Genomic DNA, 20419 nt, shown 5'->3' with positions numbered 1-20419 from the left:
TATATATGCTAGATATATTTAGCATAAAAAATGTGCTAAGTGTGCACGTGTGTGTTATGTATATGTATCTATGTTAATATGTGTATATTCAATATAAATGTATGCTTAGTGATAAAAATTCCCTACAGTGTCTGTTTCTAGTGAAGCAAATAGATCAAAATGGTTCTTTCAAAATTTCTGCATGTGTGTGCATTTTAATTAGCAAATAAAGTATGTGGCTCTTGCCCCTCTCCTCTTCTGATTAAGAGACTATGTCTCATTTACTCTATTTTTGAGGCTGAGAAAATATATACTCACAAATAAAAGCTGCTTAAAGATGCTATATTTATTTCATAAGAGTAGAAATAATAAAATGAGAGAAGGTAAAAATAAGGCTACAGTTTCTCTAACTGGCCACATTATTTAGTTTTTCTTAGTCTCATTCATCAAAACCAGATCATCATAGTTTTTTTAAAGATTACTCTCCACCCAGAAAATTTTCAAACCTACAGAAAAGTTCAAAGAATAATAAAATAAACAACTATATACCCTCACCTAGATTTACCAATTGTTCAATGGTTAACATTTTACATTTGTGTTCTCTCTCTATATATATATGTATATATTCATGTACACACACACATTGGTTTTTGCTGAACATTTAAAATTTGCAGACATCATGACATCTTACCCCTAAATATTTCTGCATGCATTGCCTAAGATTAAAATATTTTCTGCATGACCACAATACTATTATTACACCTGAGAAAATTAACAATTATTCTATGTTGTCATCTAATATCTATTCAAATGTTCTCAAATGTCCCAAAAATGTCTTTAATAGCTGTTTGCTGGGGTTTTTTCTTTTTAAATATCCAGAACACAATAAAGATTCAAGTATTGCATTTGGTCATTACATCTCTGAAATCTCTTATCTAGAATAGTTACCCACTTTTTTTCATAACATTGACTTTTTTGAGAAGCCCAAATCAATTACCTTAATTAGAATGACTACATTCAGGATTTGTCTAATAATTTCCTTATTATCGAATTCCAGTTAAACACTTTGGGCAGGAAAACTAAATATGTGATATTGTATAATTCTTATATCACATCAGGAGGAGTATAATTTTAGGTTGTTCCACCTTGGGCAATGGGAAATTGAATCACCTGGTTATTGTGGTGACCACAGATCTCTACCATCATAGTACATTTCTCCTTTATACATGATACATCATCTGTGAGATTATATTTAAACCCTTGTGAAGATCCTGTTCCCCGACACCTTTTTATCCAAGTTTTAGCATCCATTGATGAACCTTGCCTTAAGTACTGCAGAGGGAGTTGAAAATGCTTTTCCTGAACACTTGTTAAAAAAATAGCTATCGGCCTTTATAAAAGTATTCCCTTTTGCTGTGAGTTTACTCATTTTCTACTTAGCCTAAATTAGGCTAATTTTTAAAATTATAAAATTATGTGGCAGTTTCAGAATGGTAGTTCATTGCTGTAAAGTTTACACTAACCTTCAGGGTCTTCTAAGATGCAATCCAAACTATTTTACAGCATTCCCTACAGCAATTAAGGGCAACAAACAAGCATACCCAATGTTCCTCAAATACATCTTTTCCAGAACTCATGCCATCCCCCTTGCCCAGATTACCTGGGTGATCTCTCTACTCATCAAAATCCCTCATGTTCTTATAAGGCTCCCTGGAATGTCACTTCTAAGCCCTCTGCTCAGTAGAAAGTGATCTCATCTCGCCCCTTCAGATAGACTATTTTTTGTTCTTAGTTATTGCCCTACAGCACAGTTATCTTTTCGTTAAAGTATGTGTTAATAATAGACACAAAAATGTATTTAAGATAAAAAGAATAACTGTGGAGCAAACATTAGTGAACTCAACAATTGGTATAAAGAAGATGATTTGAGAGCTTTTTGCCATCTTCAGAATAAAGAGATGAGCCAGGACTAAGTCAAATGTAAGAAGGTTCTTGAAGTAAAAAAAAGATGATAACATTTCTACAAATGTAGTAAAAAATTAAGGGGAAAAATATCAAAATAAAAGGTAAATACCTATTGATATTTCCTAGCAGACTTTAGATAATTAAAGGAAAATCATATATCAGAAGCAGGATACTTCTTCAGAAGGGCCCTAATACGTGTTTCGTTGCTTTATCCCTAAAACATTCTTCCACTCAGTTAAGGTCTTCAGTATCTTAGATGTGTTAGGTCGTTCCTTGGGATTTTCTGAAAGTAATTTCTGTATAAGAGCTTCCTGTAGAGAGAGTAAGAATCATTACTAAGAAATAAAACATTGAAATAAATAAAATTCTGATTATTTTCAAGTGCTTACTTCTTTTTTATCAAACAGATTTGAGAAGATGCCTTTCCTTAGATCATCGAAGATCTGAAATAAAACATATATATATATATATATATACTTATTAGAAAATTATTTATTTGGGAGGAAAAACAAGCTTAGAAAGAACTAAAGGAAGAAAATACCCTACATCTAGAATATTTCTAGATCCTTGGGAAAGTCTCCTTAGCCAAGAAGCAAGCAGGATTCCCTCTCCCTCACCCTACCCCTAATCTAACAACCATCCTTAAAATTATGATGTGTTGAAGGGTTGAGTGCATCATATTCATTATCTCCCTTCATCCTTTTTGGAACCCATTGTGATAGGTACTTCCATTACCCCTATTCTACAGAGTATAATGCTGTCAATTCCAGGTGAGTTCCCTTTCCTGAGCTTCAGAGGATTATATCCAATTGCTTACTGCCTTTAGTGGCTCCCCACTGCCTACACAAGAAACTCCATATTCTTTTCCTCAGTTGAGCCCCAGCCTGTCTTTCCAGTCCCATAAGCTGCCTCTTCCTTGTAACTTATATACCCCAATAAAACGACTGCCTGCTGTTCTAAAATCTACAACACATTCTACCATCTCCATGCTGGTATCACCTTCTTTCTATTTTGGACTATTAGAAGCCAACTGATCTTTCAGAGCCCAGCTTACATGTCTCCATAAAACTTAAATCCCAATAGCTGGAGAGATCTCCCTCCTAGCTGCTTCCACACACTTTATGCCTTCTCCGAAAACACTTACAGCATTCTTTTACATTCTCTTCCCTTTTAGAAAATAAGTGTCTTGAGAAAAAATCTTGTTCATTTTTATAACTTAGCATACTGTCTTATGCAAAGCCGTCGATCAAAATTTTACTGAGTGACTCCAATAGGGGTCTTAGGAGGTGCACACACCTTCCAAAGATGATCAAAGTTTTTGGTCTTTAACAAAATGGTTGCCAAAACTTGAAAGAGAGAAAATTCATATTTCATTTGAGATTATTTACCTTCTTTCTTTCTGAAACGGTGGGACATATGTGAAGAAGTTCAGCAAGAATTAGCCCCAAAGCATAGATATCCACTTCCTTTCCATATTCTTGTGAACAAATCTGAAGAGACCAAAATATATTTTTCTTTGTTATTTATCTGACATAAATATCCATGCATTCTGAAGCCAAAAAAATGATTTGACCGAAATATCTTATATCACTCAATAACGTCTGCTTGTTAAAAGGATCTTTGGAGTCTGACTGTCCAGGTTCAAATTTCTACCACTGAATAGCTGAATCATCTGTGTACATTAACCATCGACATGGGAATAATCTCAACTATAAAATGGGATAATCATAGTATTAACCTCAGAGTTTGATTGTGGGGTTAAATGAGACATATCAGGTAAAGCAGTTAAAATAGTGCCCAGTAGTGACTTGCATGGAAATGTTTATAACATATTTATTCACAATATTTTATAACTAGAAATGATCCAGATGTCCATCAACAAGAAAATAAACAAACATATTGTGGTATGTTCATACAATGGAATATTATTGATCCTTAAAAAGAAGGAAATTCTGACAGATGCTGCAACATGGATATTATGCTAAATGAAATAAACTGGTCACAAAAGGACAAATACTACATAATTCCACTTTTGGGGGCTGTGGGGAGACGGAAATGGGGAGTTGTTTAATGGGTATAGAGTTTCAGTTTTGCAAAATGAAAAGATTTCTGTGGACGTATGGTAGTAATGGTAGCATAACAGTGTGAATGTACTTAACGCCACTGAGCTAGAGACTTAAAAATGGTTAAAATGGTAAATTTTACCACAATTAAAAAGAAATATATTTTAAAAAATCAATAAATTCACTAATAACCAATTAGATACAAGGAATCCTATTTTAACAGTAAAACACTAAACATATTCAGGGGAAAGCTTTAAAAATATAAACAGAGCTGGTGAATTAGCTCAGTTGGTTAGAGCGTGGTGCTGAGAACACCAAGGTCCAGGGTTTGATCCCCATACCAGCCAGCAAAAAAATAAAAATATAAACGATCTTCATAAAGAAAAAAAATTTTTTCAAAACTGCTGCCAACATGTCATGTGAACAAAAAATAAACCCTTAATGTTTTGTATTCCACTAGGAAACTGGGGCTCATCTGTTACCATAGCACAGGCTGGCAAAAGCTAACTGATGGAGGACTTCAATAAGTGGGAGAAATATACCAATTTCCTGGAGAAGTCTCAGATACATGAAGATATCAGTTCTCCTCATCTCCTCATCTGAATCCTCAAATTTAACGCAATTGCTATCAAAACCTCAACACCAGTTATGGAACAGGACAAGCTGATTCTAGAGTTCATTTGGAATCATAAATGTGAATAGCTAACAGCAGTTTAAAATTGAAGAATAATATGGGAGGTCCTGCTGCTCAAATACTAAAGCCTACTTTAGAATGCTACAGTAATTAAAACAGTATAATATTGAAGAGAAAAATATAAAGTAAATCAATGGAACAGAACAGTTCAGAAACAGATCCACGAGTACATGGGAATTTCATATATGACAAAATAGTATTTTTTATTGTGGTAAACTATACATAACATAAAATTTACCATTTTAACATGTACAGTTCAGTGGTATAAATACCTTTACAATGTTATGTAACCATCACTACTATCTATTTCTAGAGCTTTTCATCATCCCAAACAGAAACTGTCCCCATTAAACAATAATTTCCCATTCCTCCCTCCTTCCAGGTAACCTCTGTTTTACTTTCTGTCTCTATGAATTTTCCTTAAAATAATATTTAAGATCATGAACTATATGATACATGGTAATGGAGCAATTGTATAGTCACATGGGGAAAATCAAGTTATATCCATTCCTCATACCTATACAAAAATTAATTCAAATTAGACTAAAGTATTAGTAAAAACACAAAATATAATCTAAAATACTTACATAAAAAAGTATTGAAAAATATGACAACTTAAAAGCTTTTGTGCAAAAGAGAAATACCACATATTCTCACTCATATGTGGAAGCTAAAAAAGTTGATCATACAGAAGTAGAGAGAATAGTGGTTACTAGAGACTAGTAAGGGGAGAGGGGAGGAAGAGTAGGGAGAGGGTGGTCAATGTATACAAAATTGTAGAGACACAGGAAAAAGAAGATCTAGTGTTCTATAGCAATACAGGGAAATTACAGTCATCAACAAGTTACTGTAAAACTACAGTTAATTGAGAGGATTTTAAATGTTCCCAATATGAAGAGGTAGCAAATGTTTGAGGTGATGGATATACTAAATACCTGGATATGATCATCGCACACTGTATAAATGTTCCCGAAGAACTCCATTACTATATACATTTATCATTGATCAATTAAGAAAATATAAATTAAAAAAGGAAAAGAGAAAATAGAGAATAGAATAGTGGTTACAAGAAGACGGGAAGGGAAATGGGGCTGTGGGACTGGGAAGAGGTTGGTAAGCTGGTACAAAGTTACACAGTTACAGTTAAATGGGAAGAATAAGTTCTGGTGCTCTAGGGTGACAACAGCTAATAATATTGTCTCGTATATTTCAAGATAGCCAGAAAAGGGGATCTTGCATGTTATAACAAATAGAGAATAGAATAGTGGTTACAAGAAGACGGGAAGGGAAATGGGGCTGTGGGACTGGGGAGAGGTTGGTAAGCTGGTACAAAGTTACACAGTTACAGTTAAATGGGAAGAATAAGTTCTGGTGCTCTAGGGTGACAATAGCTAATAATATTGTCTCGTATATTTCAAGATAGCCAGAAAAGGGGATCTTGCATGTTATAATCACAAAGAAATGATAAATGTTTAGGTGACAGACATGCTAACTATTTCTGATAGGATCACTATACAATATATGGATATATTGAAACAACAAATGGTACCCCACAAAAGTGTACTATTAAATAAATAAATACATTTTTAAAATAAATAAATAAATAAAAGTTTCTGTGCCACAAATGGAATCATAAACCAAGCAGTAACAATCCAGGAGAAAAATTTTGCAAGATAGTTAACAGATACAGAATCAATACTCAAAATATGTAAAGATTGCTTACAAATACATTAGGGAAAAAAACTTAATCATGAAAAATGGAGAAAGGATGGATAGGAATAGAGAATTTGCAGAAAAAATATTTAGGTAAATAAATGAAAAAATGGTGTGTCTTAGTAAAATCTGGAAAATGCAAACTAACACAACAAGATACTCCTCATTTATCACACTGGCCCAAACGGAAGACTATAGTACCCTGGTTTGATTGAAAGTATGAGGAAGCAGCTTTCTCATACACTTTGGTGGGAGAGTTTTATTAGAATCACTTATTTTGAATGACAATTTGGCAGGATTTATCAAGTTTGAGATGTACTTGTCATTCAATCATTTCACCTCAAGGAATCTGCCATAGATTATCATAGAAATATTTGTTCTTGGACCCAAAGATAAGGAGGAAGACATATAACATGTCTGTAAATGTACAAAATTGGAAACAATCTAAATAAATACCCTTCAAAAAGGAAATAGATCAATTGTAGTATCTCTGTACTTTGGAATACAATACAACTGTTAAAAAGAATGTGGCAGAGGGCTGACCGGTTTGCTCAGTTGGTCACAGTGCAATGCTGATAACACCAGGGTCAAGGGTAGAGATCCCCGTACTGGCTACCCTCCCCCCCACCAAGAAAAAAGTGGCAGATCTATTTGTACTGATATGGAAAGATTATGATATATCATTGAGTGAAAAAAATCAAGTCACAAAATAATATTATAGTATACTATACAAAAAAAGTTTGCATGCATGCATGTGTGTGTATTCCTGCTTGCTGTTATAACTCACAGAAAATGATCTAAAAGGATAAAGAACAAACTCTGATGAGAAGAGTAGGAATGAAGAGGGAGGTTAAGGGGAGTTTTCAATTTTTATTCTATACACTTCTGTTTTAATTTTATAAGTGTTTACTATTTTTATAATTTTAAAAATAAAAGAAGTAGGGCCGGCCCGGTGGCGCACTGGATAGTGCGCCGCTTGGGAAGTGCGGCGGCGCTCCCGCCTGAGGGTTCGGATCCCACATACAGACCGGTTCCTGCTCACTGGCTGAGCGAGGCACGGGAGCGGCACCGAGGGTTGCGATCCCGTTGCCGGTCCCCGGTCCGGTACGGGGGCAACACTGAGGGTTGCAATCCGTTGCCGGACACGGAAAAAGACAAAAGACCAAAAAAAAATAAAATAAAAATAAATAAAAAAATAAAAAAAATAAAAGAAGTATAGTATAGACAGAAAGGAAAGGGGCTTTACCTGTTCTGGGCTCATGTATTGCCAAGTTCCTTTATTACTTGTCCGCTTTTCACTATAGTTAAGGGATGTTACAAGTCCAAAGTCTCCAATCTTTATGTGTTTTGTATCTACTAAAAATATATTACTTGGCTGTGGAAAAAAATAATATTTAATTTATATGTCCCGATTTGACAGACTGTTATCACATGCCTGAGTCATATTATCAATGGCTGTTTTTATCTACTTGTAAGACTTTTACTCTTACACAAGGTAGCCCAAATCAGAAAATTTAATATCTCAGGTCTTTTAAAATACCAACAGAAGAAAGTAAGGACTTTTTAGCTGACCACAGAGATGGCTTTGGGTATAGCTGTCTTCAAATACCTGAAAAGCTGTCAAAGTGAAAGGTAAATTCACTCTTCATGGTTCAAGTGGATGGATCCATGGCTAGAGGGTGGAAATGACCAAAAGATTTGCTTTAATATATCCTGATATACTAATCATAGGGCCAAAGAATGAGAGTTAGAGAGTTCCCCATTCCAGGATGGGGCTGGACATACACTTGAGGAAATGTTACGAATATGAGTCCAGGATCTGATGGGGATTGAAGCTGACACCCTTAAGATCCACTCCCAATTTTGAGATTCTCTGAATGAGTCCATTCCCCATAATACCGCAGAACATCCTGAGCAGAATTTCTCCTGGGGCTACCTTTTATGTCAATTTCTCCAGGCCTCTGACAACTTCTTAACAAACATATACCCTACACCTCGAAAACATACCAAGTTAACTGGAAACTGATAACTAGCACTGAAATATTTTTCCATGCAATTCTTTAAGCAAATTAAAAAAAAAAAAAGTGGGCTGGCTAGTTAACTCACTTGGGAGAGCATGGTGCTGAGAACACCAAGGTCAAGGGTTCAGATCTCCTTACTGGCTAGCCACCAAAGGAAAAAAAAAAGCGAAAAAAAAAGAAAGAAAGAAAAGGACGAACAGAGTGGTCATCCCTTTTCCACAGTTTTGTAGAAACTACTGACCAATATTCTAATGACCATGAAAACAGGAAGGTTGTTGATGAGGAAATTAATATTTTGCCATTCTTAACAAGGCTAAACTTTCGATACAATGTTGGGCTATCCACACACAGAGCCTAAGAGATAACACTTATGAGAGAATCTAGTAAAGGAATTTCAGAGGGAAGAGACCATAAGCCCAGAGAAGGCCGAAAGAGAAGCCAGTGTGAAAAGGCCATGCAGAAATGAGCAGTTAGATTAGAATTCAATTAACAGTTAGATTGGAACCTAATGCCAAAAATACAGACAGAGGCTATAGATGTGTGTTGAGTGGGTATGGGAGAAAATGTTCTTATGCTATGTTCAAGTTTTGATGTAGGAACATGTTGAGTTTGCAAGTGAAACTGCTAGTCCCGTGTAAGGCTACCACCTGACTCTGAGAGCAGGAGGTTGAATTTATGATGCTGTCTAAATATCTAAGCTGGATGGGACTACCTAGTAAAATATCAGATTGCTTTTTATAGTTCATTAAAGAGAAAAAGAAAAACAATAATGCCACATTTTGTCTGACCAGTTATGGTAAGATTAGACAAAATGTAAGGCTGTACAGCATGAAAAAGGGATACAAACTTTACATAGGAAGCACCAGAGCAAGGGCTGATGCTCAGGCCAAGGCTGACCAAAGAGCCTGGGCCTATTAGGTGACTGGACCTTCTATGGAGAAGCAGCCTCAGGTAGTCAGCCCTCGCTCCAGAAACCCTTATGGTCCCTCATCAGCACCTGTGGTCTAGTTCTTAAGATTCCGACAGGAAGCAGTAAACACTGGTGGACTTTGTATAAGAGGGGCTGTGTCGGTAAAGACCATTCTTTGGCAAAACCACCACAGCTGGTACTTCGCGAAGCAACCAGAAAAGTGTACACCTTCCTTTGCATCTCCTCTCAGATGAGAGAAAGCAGCAACTGTAGCAGTGGGAGCCAGAAAAGTTGCAGAAGACGAAAGAAGACTCAGTACTGAAGAATGACCTTTGAGCAACTGCAGCCAGAGCAAACATTCTCTGCAAATAGACACAAGAAAAGATCAGCCCACAGGGCACAGGGCACAGACAGTGTGGGATACAGGAGAGAGTTGACAGAAGAGTAGGTAGGCACTAGTCAGAATTTCACTAATTCACTCTAAGGAGTGCCAGGAACTTAATACCTGAACTTTTGTATTTATTGGCAAATTATTGCTCGAGGGGTCTTCAAAAAGTTCATGGAAAGATTCATATTATCTTTTAATTATATTTTTCTACGAACTTTTGGAAGTACCCTCATATATAAATAATTGTGTTTAATTTCGTATTTAACTATATGTATGATTTATTCCAAAGTGAAGGTATAGCCACTCTAAATTTATCCTTTTGAACACAGTCTCAATAATGTCCCAACTTCAAAGAACACCTTCAGATACTATGAAAGAGAGACACTGGAACCAGGCAGACTCAAACGCCAAAACATCAGACATCCAGTCCCTGGACAGAGCAAGGAAGCAATACTTTTTAAGGGCCAGTAATTCCTATATAGGTTCAACAAACAACTATGGGTGCTGATTTTTTTCAAGGAACTTTTTCACTTCATTTTTCGTTCCTGGCTGTTTTAGACAGGTGGGGTAAACAGATAGCCAAGATCCAGATAGGATCCTCTGCCTACAATAGGCAAAGGCAGATCCAGAGTGATTAGGAAAGGATAAATACAGGAACTGGGACCAAAGGGACAGGCAGAGAGTGTTCCACAAGAGCAGTACAAGAGCAAAGGCTCAGGTAGGATTCAGCATGGTTAGTTAGTGGTGGGGAGAAGGCAAATCACGGGGAATAAAGTATGGAGGAGAGACTGTGAAAAGCCATTCTGTCTCTCTTCTTCATTCATTTTGATGAGAAGGAAAAATGGGAAAATTGCTTTTCCAGACTACAAAAGCCAGAAGAAAATGAAAATACTAAAGGATGATACATGCCCCAAGCTTTAAATCATTGCACTTTTCCAATCACTGGGCTGAATTATCTAAACTAAGAAAATACTAGACTCTGGACCCAGTAGCTGTGACTGCCCTCAAGAGTAATGACTGAGAGATTAGAGAAGCACGTTCCCAAAGGATACATGCCCCAAGCTTTAAATCATTGCACTTTTCCAATCACTGGGCTGAATTATCTAAACCAAGAAAATACTAGACTCTGGACCCAGTAGCTGTGACTGCCCTCAAGAGTAATGACTGAGAGATTAGAGAAGCACGTTCCCAAAGACACAGCCGAAGCCGACAAAGAGTCCCTTGCCTCTCAAACAAGCCTGAGTAGCAGCAGAGGCAGGGACAGAGCAGCCAGTTGGCTGTACCAGCCACAATAATTACTTGGATGGAAATATTCAGTATATGAAATCTATTTGTGCTTACAATTGGGGTATGACCCATTATAACCTCAGAGGATCAGATATTATTTTCTCATGACTATGAATCAATCACAATTTTAAAACTAGAGAAGGTAGATTTTTTAAATTACTAAATTATATTTATCAACTAACAAAGTACATTGTCCACTTACCTTAAGGTCTCTATGAATTAACTGCTTGGAATGTATATAATCCACTCCTGTTGTTATTTGCTCAAACAATTCCAAAGTCAAAGCTTTTTCTGGTTTATTGTCTCTTCTTTCATTAATCCATTGCTCCAATGTCCCTTTATCACAGAATTCCATTTGGATGAAAAGGCACTGAGTTTTTGGTCTGGATATAAAATTCACAGTATGGTAAGAGTAGCAATAAAAATAAATTTATAAAGAATCAATTTTTTAAAAAATTATACCTTATCTTCTTAAGAACCCCCAAACATATCTCAAAACAGAAATCTAAATATAATAAATAAATGTGAATCAAAACATAATAAACACTTTTTTATTTAAATAGAAAGTATCTACATGTCCAGAGCTTTATATGTTTTGCTAATTTATAAAGTATGAGCCTGCCTATTTTTTTTTTTTTTTTTTTTGGTGGCTGGCTGGTACTGAACGCTTGAACCTGCCTGTTGTTTAATGCTGAAGATACTTGATCGCCTTTGCCAACGGATAGGAATAGAAGTATTAGTACAATGGAGTTGCAGAAAATCAAATTTCATTACTATATAAAGTAATTTTAAGCATTTTAAGTCACCATCGATCTACTGAGCATCTATTTTGTGAAAGGCACAAAACAGGAACTTGGAGATGAGAAAATGAGTAAGACACTATCCTTGCTGTTATGGAGCTTATAGTCTAATAGGAGAGAGGTAAAGGAAAAACCTAAAACAGTAGTACAAGGATAGGTACACTAGCAGAGGTGCCAACAAATTGCTGTGAGCTGTAAATTAGAGGATTAATTTTGCTAATCATGTTTTACTTTTTTTTTCTGAACTAAGTTGGCTTCAATATTAATTTATAGTCTTTGTATATATGTTGGCTAGAAAATAGGAAGACGAAGCTAAGAATTTGCTGAAAGCTGAATCCTGAAATTAATGATAAAGTTATCAAAAGCATGGGGTGGAGATGGGACTGGAGGCAGGAGATGATAAATGAATAGTCCCCAAGTGGCCTCAGGACTTCAGTGAGAGGACTGTCTCCAAGAAAGGCTGGGTGACTTTCAAAGGCAGATACCATCTCTTTAGACTCTCCAGTCCTTTGGAAGTGGCTTAACTGAGACAAAATGTGAGAGATGCAAGGTGGGGGTGCCCTTAAATCCCTTAGGTTTTAATGTTATTTTCAGTGCTCATCAATCCAGCGAAAATAACACTAAAAGCATGAGCTGTGATGGGACACCCCACCTTGCCTCTCTCACATTTTGTCTCAGTTAAGCTTCAGTTTACTACAAGTTGTGTAGATGCTTTCCAAAGAAACCCTTTGACTGCGCCACACCATCACAGGCCTAAAGGAAGGACAGAAAAGTGTTGGCAGCTGAAGAGGGAGCCCCCAGATGCAGCATCTGTATGTTAAAACTTGCTTCACAAGGCTGCATTTACAGCCTGTACTGGAGCCGGGGCACATGAGCAAGGCCATACACTAAACAATGGAATCAGTAAAGCTTAACCTGAGATTTTGAAAACAGCTGAAGATATGGAAAAGGTTTTAATAACAAACTTGGAGCAAGGAGAGGAGCAAGGAAAAGATTGTTCATTGACTCCCTACTTGCAGAATGGAGAGAGAACAGTGTCTACTAGAGGTGGTTGTGATTATTAAATATGATCATTAATGGCCTTAACCAATGGCCTGCACATTGTAAATGACAGTTTTCTTCCATCTTATTATTGCTATGAGAATTTCTTTTTAGTTACCTTAACTTATTTCTGCTCTTCTCAGGATTAGCATCACTATTCTCAGTATCATCATCACTGTACTCAGGATCATAATCAACTCCATCCCAACAAGCGTGGTAATGAACAATATTCACGTGATTAAGTTTTGCCAATGCCTGTACTTCACGCTCTACCTTCCTAGTTAAAAGGAACAGGGAACATGAAAGTGTCAGTGTACATCCCTGATAATAACCACAAAACACCACAAGTTAAAGAAGACGGCTGTCTCCATTCCCTTATTAAACAGTTGCTATGGTTCCCACACTGAATTTTAGAATGGAATCCAGGAGAACTCAAAAGGAAAAAGGGAACATACAGGAAAAAAACATACCTGTTCTCACTCTCAACATAAAAGAAAAAGCAGTGACTTAACTCCAAATATCAGACAATTTAAAAATCATTTGTAGTAGTCTTTGAAACGCTAGTGATGCAATTTTTTTATAGCTAAATCATACATTATGTTTTGTTTAGACTTGCGTTAAAATCTTTGGATTTCACGGGCCAAGCCCATGGCGCACTTGGGAGAGTGCTGCGCTGGGAGCGCGGTAGCGCTCCCGCCACGGGTTCGGATCCTATATAGGGATGGCCGGCGCGATGCACTCACTGGCTGAGCGTGGTGCGGCCGGTCACAAAAAGGACAAAAAAAAAAAATCTTTGGATTTCACAAGCAAACCCCATTTGGGCAGCAAGGGTAGGTAACCCAAAAAACATGAAGAACTTAATTTGGAATTTTCAATATGTGGCAAAAACACAGAAAGAGGATAATTCATGCAGAGAAACTGAGATTTCACTGCATACTGTGGGAACTTTATATGGATGTGTTGTCAAGAGCTTAGACAATTCCATGCTAAATGGAGTAAACAAATTTGAGATTTCAAAGATGAGGAAGGATAAGCAAACATTTTACAATTTTATTTTTTAGCTAAAAAAGCTGTATGTCATAGAATCTGTAAAAGTATATTACTGATACTTCAACATCCTAAAACAATCAGTTATTATTTTGGATTATTTCTTATAGCCTTTCTTCATACCCATTTTTTTATATTTGTAGTTATAGTATATAATTTTTATCCTATTTTCTCACATACCATGTTATCTTCACAGTTTTTCTTGTTGTAACACAATCTATATAAACATCATTTATAAACTTTTTAATGTAAGGTTTCAAAAACATAAAAAATAGAGCAAATAAGTATAATGAATCCCTACATAGCCCTCACCCAAATGAAACAGTTATTGACTCCCGGCCAATCTTGTTTCATTTATCCTCTTACCTACTTTCTCATTCTCCCCTGGATTATTCTGAAACAACTTCCAGCATCATATCATTTCATGTGTAAATATTTCAGTATATAACCCTCATTTTTAATGGCTGCAAAATAGCCATTGATTAGGGAAGAGAAATAAACATTTAATCAATTCTTTATTGCTGGATATTTTGTTTGTTCTAATTTTCACTGCTATATATGACACTGATTTATATCTTTTATATGGTCATAATTTAGGTAATATTCTTAGAACAGGTTCTTAGACAGGAAATCCTTGGGTCAAAGCATATAAACATTTAAAAAAATTTTTTTTGTCTGGCCCATATCATATGAACATTTTTATGGTTCTTGATTAATATTTTCAAGTGTGTATGCGTGTGTGTGTGTGTGTGTGTGTGTGTGTGTGTGTGTGTGTGTGTGAGAGAGAGAGAGAGCGTGTGTGTGTGTGTGTGTGTGTATTTTAAAGATGACCGGTAAGGGGATCTTAACTCTTGACTTGGTGTTGTCAGCACCACGTTCTCCCAAGTGAGCTAACCAGCCATCCCTATATAAGGATCCGAACCCATGGCCTTGGTGTTATCAGCACCACACTCTCCCAAGTGAGCCACGGGCTGGCCCTTCCAAGTGCAAGATATGTACCTTCATCAATATTATTACCATTTTTTCAAAAACTGCTATCTAATGGAAGGAAGAACAGTACCTCATTTCTGTTAAATAAAACAAGAAGGAAAAAGCCTTGTTTGGATGCCGGGTAGGTATGAAGGTATTTCAAATGCAAGGCATTGCTCATGGGACAGGAAGTAGGTTTGTTTGTCTGAGATGAAGAGCACCAAGGACTCCATGCCAGCTTTCCTGTGCTCATGTAATTTCACTTTGCCCAGATCTCTTTTCCGTAGTCCTTGAGGGACCAGTCTGGCCCAGTTACACATATTAACAATTGCCAGACAACAAGAAGCAAGATTGGTGAACTGGTGAACATTTGATTTGAGACCTCCTTCCTGAATGTTTTCCTTCCTGTAGGAGTTCAGCTATCCAGTAGGAGGGAAACAATGGGTGATAGTAGGAACACAGGGGATTGGCATTCCAAAGGATGAGTTCTAAATCTCCATCGTGTTACACAGTAGATTATGTCCAAAGATAGCTGTCATCATTTCCTTCCCTTCCCATACAGACATCCACTCCTCAAATTAAGAGGTAGAGTCTATTTGCCCTCCCCTTGAATCCAAGCTAACTTTAGTGACTTGTTTAACCAATATAATCTGGTGGGACTGACATTCTAGAACTTCCAAGACTAGGTCAAAAGAAGCCTTGCCACTCCCTCCTGGTCTCTTGGACAACTTGTTCTGGGAGCAATACTTCTTGAAATCTGGCCACTAAGTTGTGAGAAGCCCCAGCCACATAAAGAGGCCATGTGGAGGTGTTCTGGTTGACAATTCCAGCTGAATTTCCAGCTCACAGCCAGCATCAACTGCTAGCCAGCTTGGATACCCAGCCTAGACAAGCTTTCAGATGACTACTGACTGCAAATGTCTGGAAGACCTCAAGTGAGATGAGCACAATAATCCACAGGACCATAACAGATAACAATCAATTGATGTTTTTAAGCCACTGCATTTTGGAGCAGTGTAATTATGCAATAACAGACAACCAGAACAATTATCTTAGCTAAAACTAGATTCTATCTTACACAAATCAGTTCACATCTTTGGACCTCAGTCTCCTCATCTGCAAAATATGGAAATTAAACTAGAAAATCTCAAAGGTCACCTTAAACCAAATGATTTCATAACTTCAGTTTTCAGGATAGCCTCAAAAGGATGATCAATGGTATATCCGTTTGTTACTGAAATAACCACAGTAAAGCAAGATCATTTCAGAGTAAGCCAAGCTCCCCTTGGTAGAATGAAATGTTTAAGGAGGACCAGAAAGAAGTAAATGATATACTAAAAAAGAAGAGAGAAACATGAAAAAGAATAGTGCAGGTTCAACACAACTTCTCATTCAAAAAAATAAACATTTGCTACTTACCTGTTATTATATTTAACACGTTTAATAACGTAAGTCTTTCCATCAATTCGATGTTTTGCTTTGAAAACTTGGCCAAACCCACCTTTACCAATTAGATTTATTTCTTCAAAATTTTTGGCAAACCTTAAAGATAAATACCACAGTTATTCTGAAGTTCAGTGTTTGCCTCCTTCCTTCTCCCCATCCCCTTTCCCTTTAATGTCACTGGTGAAATGGACTGTATAACAAACATGATACTCTCCCAAATAAGAAAGGTCCACATTGCAGAAACTCTTGACTTAGAAAGGGCAGACCTTCCCCACCCTCCTCTCGTGGAGAGTCCAACATAACAGATCAGCCCTGAGAGTCAGTCATCTCCTTGCTGTATAAAAGCCATGATAAAGAATCCTATTGCCAAGTATAAAACTTTAGAAAGAATCACCATGCTGTGTTCCACAGCTACCACCAAGCTATTATAAGAGAAACAGGCATATGTCTGAGCCCGCCTACATTTATAACCTACCTGGTTTTCTCCTCTCCCTCAGGCCCCACATTCTATCATTAAGCCCTGTTGATTCTACTTCCAAAACATATCACTGGTATCTGCCCACTTTTCTCCTTCTCCAACATCTTCACACCAGCCTATACTTCCATCAGGCTACTGACACCCCACTTCCTCTCCTGCCCCTGCTGCAATCCATAATCCACACAGCAACCAGAGTGATGAAAACTTCGTCCAATTATGTCTCTCTATTGCCAAAACCCTCCAGTAGCCTACCTTTGCATTCAGCAAAAAACCAGAAAGCCCTTAAACAGCCTATGAGGTGCCCCATGACATGGCCCCTGCCTGCCTCTCCACCCGCATCTCATGGCACTGTGCTCTTGCTCTCTGCACTCCAAGCACATGCCTTCTGTCTGCTTCTCAAACACTCACATCACCTTCTCCATCTTCATCTGCCCACAGGCTCGTCCTTTCACACTACAAGCACAGAGTCTCCACATCTCTCTGTGCTAACTCACCCTTCAGACCTCCCCACAAAGGTGACCTCGGAGAAGCCTTGCCTCACCCCTCCTGTTTCCATTTCNATTCTACTTCCAAAACATATCACTGGTATCTGCCCACTTTTCTCCTTCTCCAACATCTTCACACCAGCCTATACTTCCATCAGGCTACTGACACCCCACTTCCTCTCCTGCCCCTGCTGCAATCCATAATCCACACAGCAACCAGAGTGATGAAAACTTCGTCCAATTATGTCTCTCTATTGCCAAAACCCTCCAGTAGCCTACCTTTGCATTCAGCAAAAAACCAGAAAGCCCTTAAACAGCCTATGAGGTGCCCCATGACATGGCCCCTGCCTGCCTCTCCACCCGCATCTCATGGCACTGTGCTCTTGCTCACTGCACTCCAAGCACATGCCTTCTGTCTGCTTCTCAAACACTCACATCACCTTCTCCATCTTCATCTGCCCACAGGCTCGTCCTTCCACACTACAAGCACAGAGTCTCCACATCTCTCTGTGCTAACTCACCCTTCAGACCTCCCCACAAAGGTGACCTCGGAGAAGCCTTGCCTCACCCCTCCTGTTTCCATTTCTCACCATGCCATTGCTTTTCCTTCAGAGCTCTGACCATACTTTATAATTACAGACTTTTCACATAATTGTTTATTTAATGTTGGTCATCCCCACAAAACTCCATGAGAGGAGGAACTGTTTCTATCTGTTCCTACTATCAAACCCAATGCCCAGCACAGTGCCAGGTGTATATTAGGTTCTTAATAAATATGTGTTGATTTTTTAAAAAAACTTATATTCAATGTCCCCCTGTGCAAACAGGCCTCCTTTGATTCAGATATTTCATTTAAACCCAAGTATGTTGTCTAGGGCAGAGGAACCCTTTTTTCAAGTGTAGTCTGGTATAGAGCTAGAAAACAGAAAACAGATTCAAGTGGGTGTATTCTGATTCCCGCAGGAATACTTTTTTTTGGAAAATCACTGGTTTACAGGAGCATTTGCTTTCAATACTTAAAATTTCCATAAGATGTCAGAGAAATCCACATTAAGCATCACAGAGGTCAACATTTACCACATTCCATTTGCATTAGTTTAAAGCTTACTTCTCCAAGAGATAATGATCCTTTGTGATCCTGATTGTGCTAAAACAATTAAACTGATCACGTGGAAATATAACTTAATCTTATAACAGGCCCTTAAAAAGCTTTCTGTCAAATGCATAAACATATCTTTAAATAAATTCTATTTCACAGTTCCATCTTACCTGTAGTCCACAGTATACTTGTTTTCTATTAACTCAGGAGGGTCAAATCTAGGTGCCAATTTTCTAAAAATTAAGAGAAGAATGTAAAACTCAAATAAGACTGAAATCAAGTACAACTCATTTAGACCAGGTTTTACACCTGGCACTATGCTTTTTACATTTCAAGCCAACTATTAGAATAACAGGGTAGCAAGTGCTAACCTTTTCCTTTATAAAATTATACACTCATAGTTCTCCTCTGTCCTCTAATTATTTTTCATCCCTTTCCTGGTTCCTTTTTTCAACTTAAAATATTCACTGTTGGTGTGCCACCAGCCTTTCCTTTTCCTCCTCCAGATTCAAAACCTCAGGAAGTACGTCTCCTTGCACCCGTGTTAATCCTGGCTGTTCCCGCTCACCAGGATAAGCTACCTGCAACTGGAACTTCAAACACCACGTAAAACTAATCTTCCCCCTAAGCACCATGCCTTGCACCCGTGTTAATCCTGGCTGTTCCCGCTCACCAGGATAAGCTACCTGCAACTGGAAGTTCAAACACCACGTAAAACTAATCTTCCCCCTAAGCACCATGGATGCCATGATTCCTGTCTGTGTCCCATCCAAAATGGAGCAATCTTCACATCCTTTCTCCTTTACCTCTTCTTTACCCTCTCGACCAGCCACTGTAAGTATTCCTGTAGTTGTGTCCTCTCTTCCTTTACAGTCTTTCTCGTGATTCTCCTCATTCTGCCCCAAAGCTGCAACAACCGTGGCTGAAGTCCTAATCATCTCATATGTAGACCTCACTTCTCTCCATCCAAACATCCACATCAGGAGTCATCTTTCCTTAACACATCTATCTCCTGTTCAGATAACGGCTCCTGCTGCCCTCTCACCCTCATCTCTGACTGTGTTTACATCCTTGCTTTTCTCTTCAGTTAAAGAAACCAATTCACCATAATTTACACTACATTTGATCTTTTTTTAACCCAAGTTATTACAATATTTTTACCCTACCTTCTTGTCTGCAGAGTAATTGCACTTCTCTTGCAAAGACCTCTCCAAGCCCACTTCCTCATCCAAAATAATGCCCTTAACTAATTACTCTAGCAATATCCCCACAGGGCTTTATGTGTAGTGTGCACATATATGCAAAGATTTGCACATATATACACATTTGAAATGATTTGTTTGCAGATTTCAAGTTTTCAGCTTCTTCTGAAATTCTACTCAAATAAGGAGTACAATACTCTACAAATACTGAAGACTTAATAAATAAGGCTGATAAACTAAGTCTGAAATAAAACTTCAGCTCAAAATATGTTCAATATATAATGAGACTCACCTTTTAACCTTCTTTTGATTGTCTCCAAGACCATTCTATAACAAAAGAAAATGAGGATTAGGTTCAGATCACTATATCAATCATTTTGCTTTCTCTTGCTATCCTTCCTCCCATACATGTAGTTGTACACATTTCTTAGCGTAAACTTTGTGTACAAGATTAACACTCTTCAGTGTTGGTGCTCTCATCAAGCCCTGTGCCAAAACTTATTATTTGTAAGACTTAAATTTGCCAATCTGATGGCTTTGAAATGGTATCTAATTGTTTTGATTTGCATTTTCCTGATTCCTAGTGAAGTGAAGCATCTTTTCATGTTTGTTGCCCACTTGGGTATCTCTTCCCTGAACTGTCTGTCTGTTCAGGTACTTTGTACATTTTTCTACTCAGTTGTTTGTCTTTTTCTTACTGATTTGTAGTTTTTTATAAACAGAATAGTTTTGTAACGCTAATCATCACCATAAGAATTATCTAATTTTTAAGGTTAGTTTTTATTTTGTTTACTTCTGATTTTTTTTTTTTTTTTTTTTTTTTTTTTTTTCC

General features: G+C 37.4%; 1 protein-coding gene across 1 annotated transcript in view; it reads right to left on the bottom strand.

Moving 5' to 3' along the window:
- Positions 1-310: 310 nt before the first annotated feature.
- EIF2AK2 (eukaryotic translation initiation factor 2-alpha kinase 2) overlaps positions 311-20419 on the bottom strand; it is a 33289-nt gene continuing 13180 nt past the window's right edge. Inside the window, exons 8-16 of the mRNA XM_008589711.1 lie at positions 19880-19914; positions 18556-18618; positions 16297-16419; positions 12980-13138; positions 11223-11403; positions 7661-7789; positions 3333-3434; positions 2334-2387; positions 311-2255 (exon numbers count right to left, since the gene is read on the bottom strand). Coding sequence (XP_008587933.1) covers positions 2133-2255; positions 2334-2387; positions 3333-3434; positions 7661-7789; positions 11223-11403; positions 12980-13138; positions 16297-16419; positions 18556-18618; positions 19880-19914 — 969 coding nt within the window. The 3' untranslated portion in view covers positions 311-2132. The remainder of the gene's footprint in view (positions 2256-2333; positions 2388-3332; positions 3435-7660; positions 7790-11222; positions 11404-12979; positions 13139-16296; positions 16420-18555; positions 18619-19879; positions 19915-20419) is intronic.

The sequence above is a fragment of the Galeopterus variegatus genome, unplaced genomic scaffold (genome assembly GCF_000696425.1).
Source record: "Galeopterus variegatus unplaced genomic scaffold, G_variegatus-3.0.2 Scaffold5601, whole genome shotgun sequence".
Taxonomy (NCBI): Eukaryota; Metazoa; Chordata; class Mammalia; order Dermoptera; family Cynocephalidae; genus Galeopterus; species Galeopterus variegatus.
Note: the sequence above shows the minus strand (reverse complement) of the source record. Positions and strands in the feature narration are given on the sequence as shown.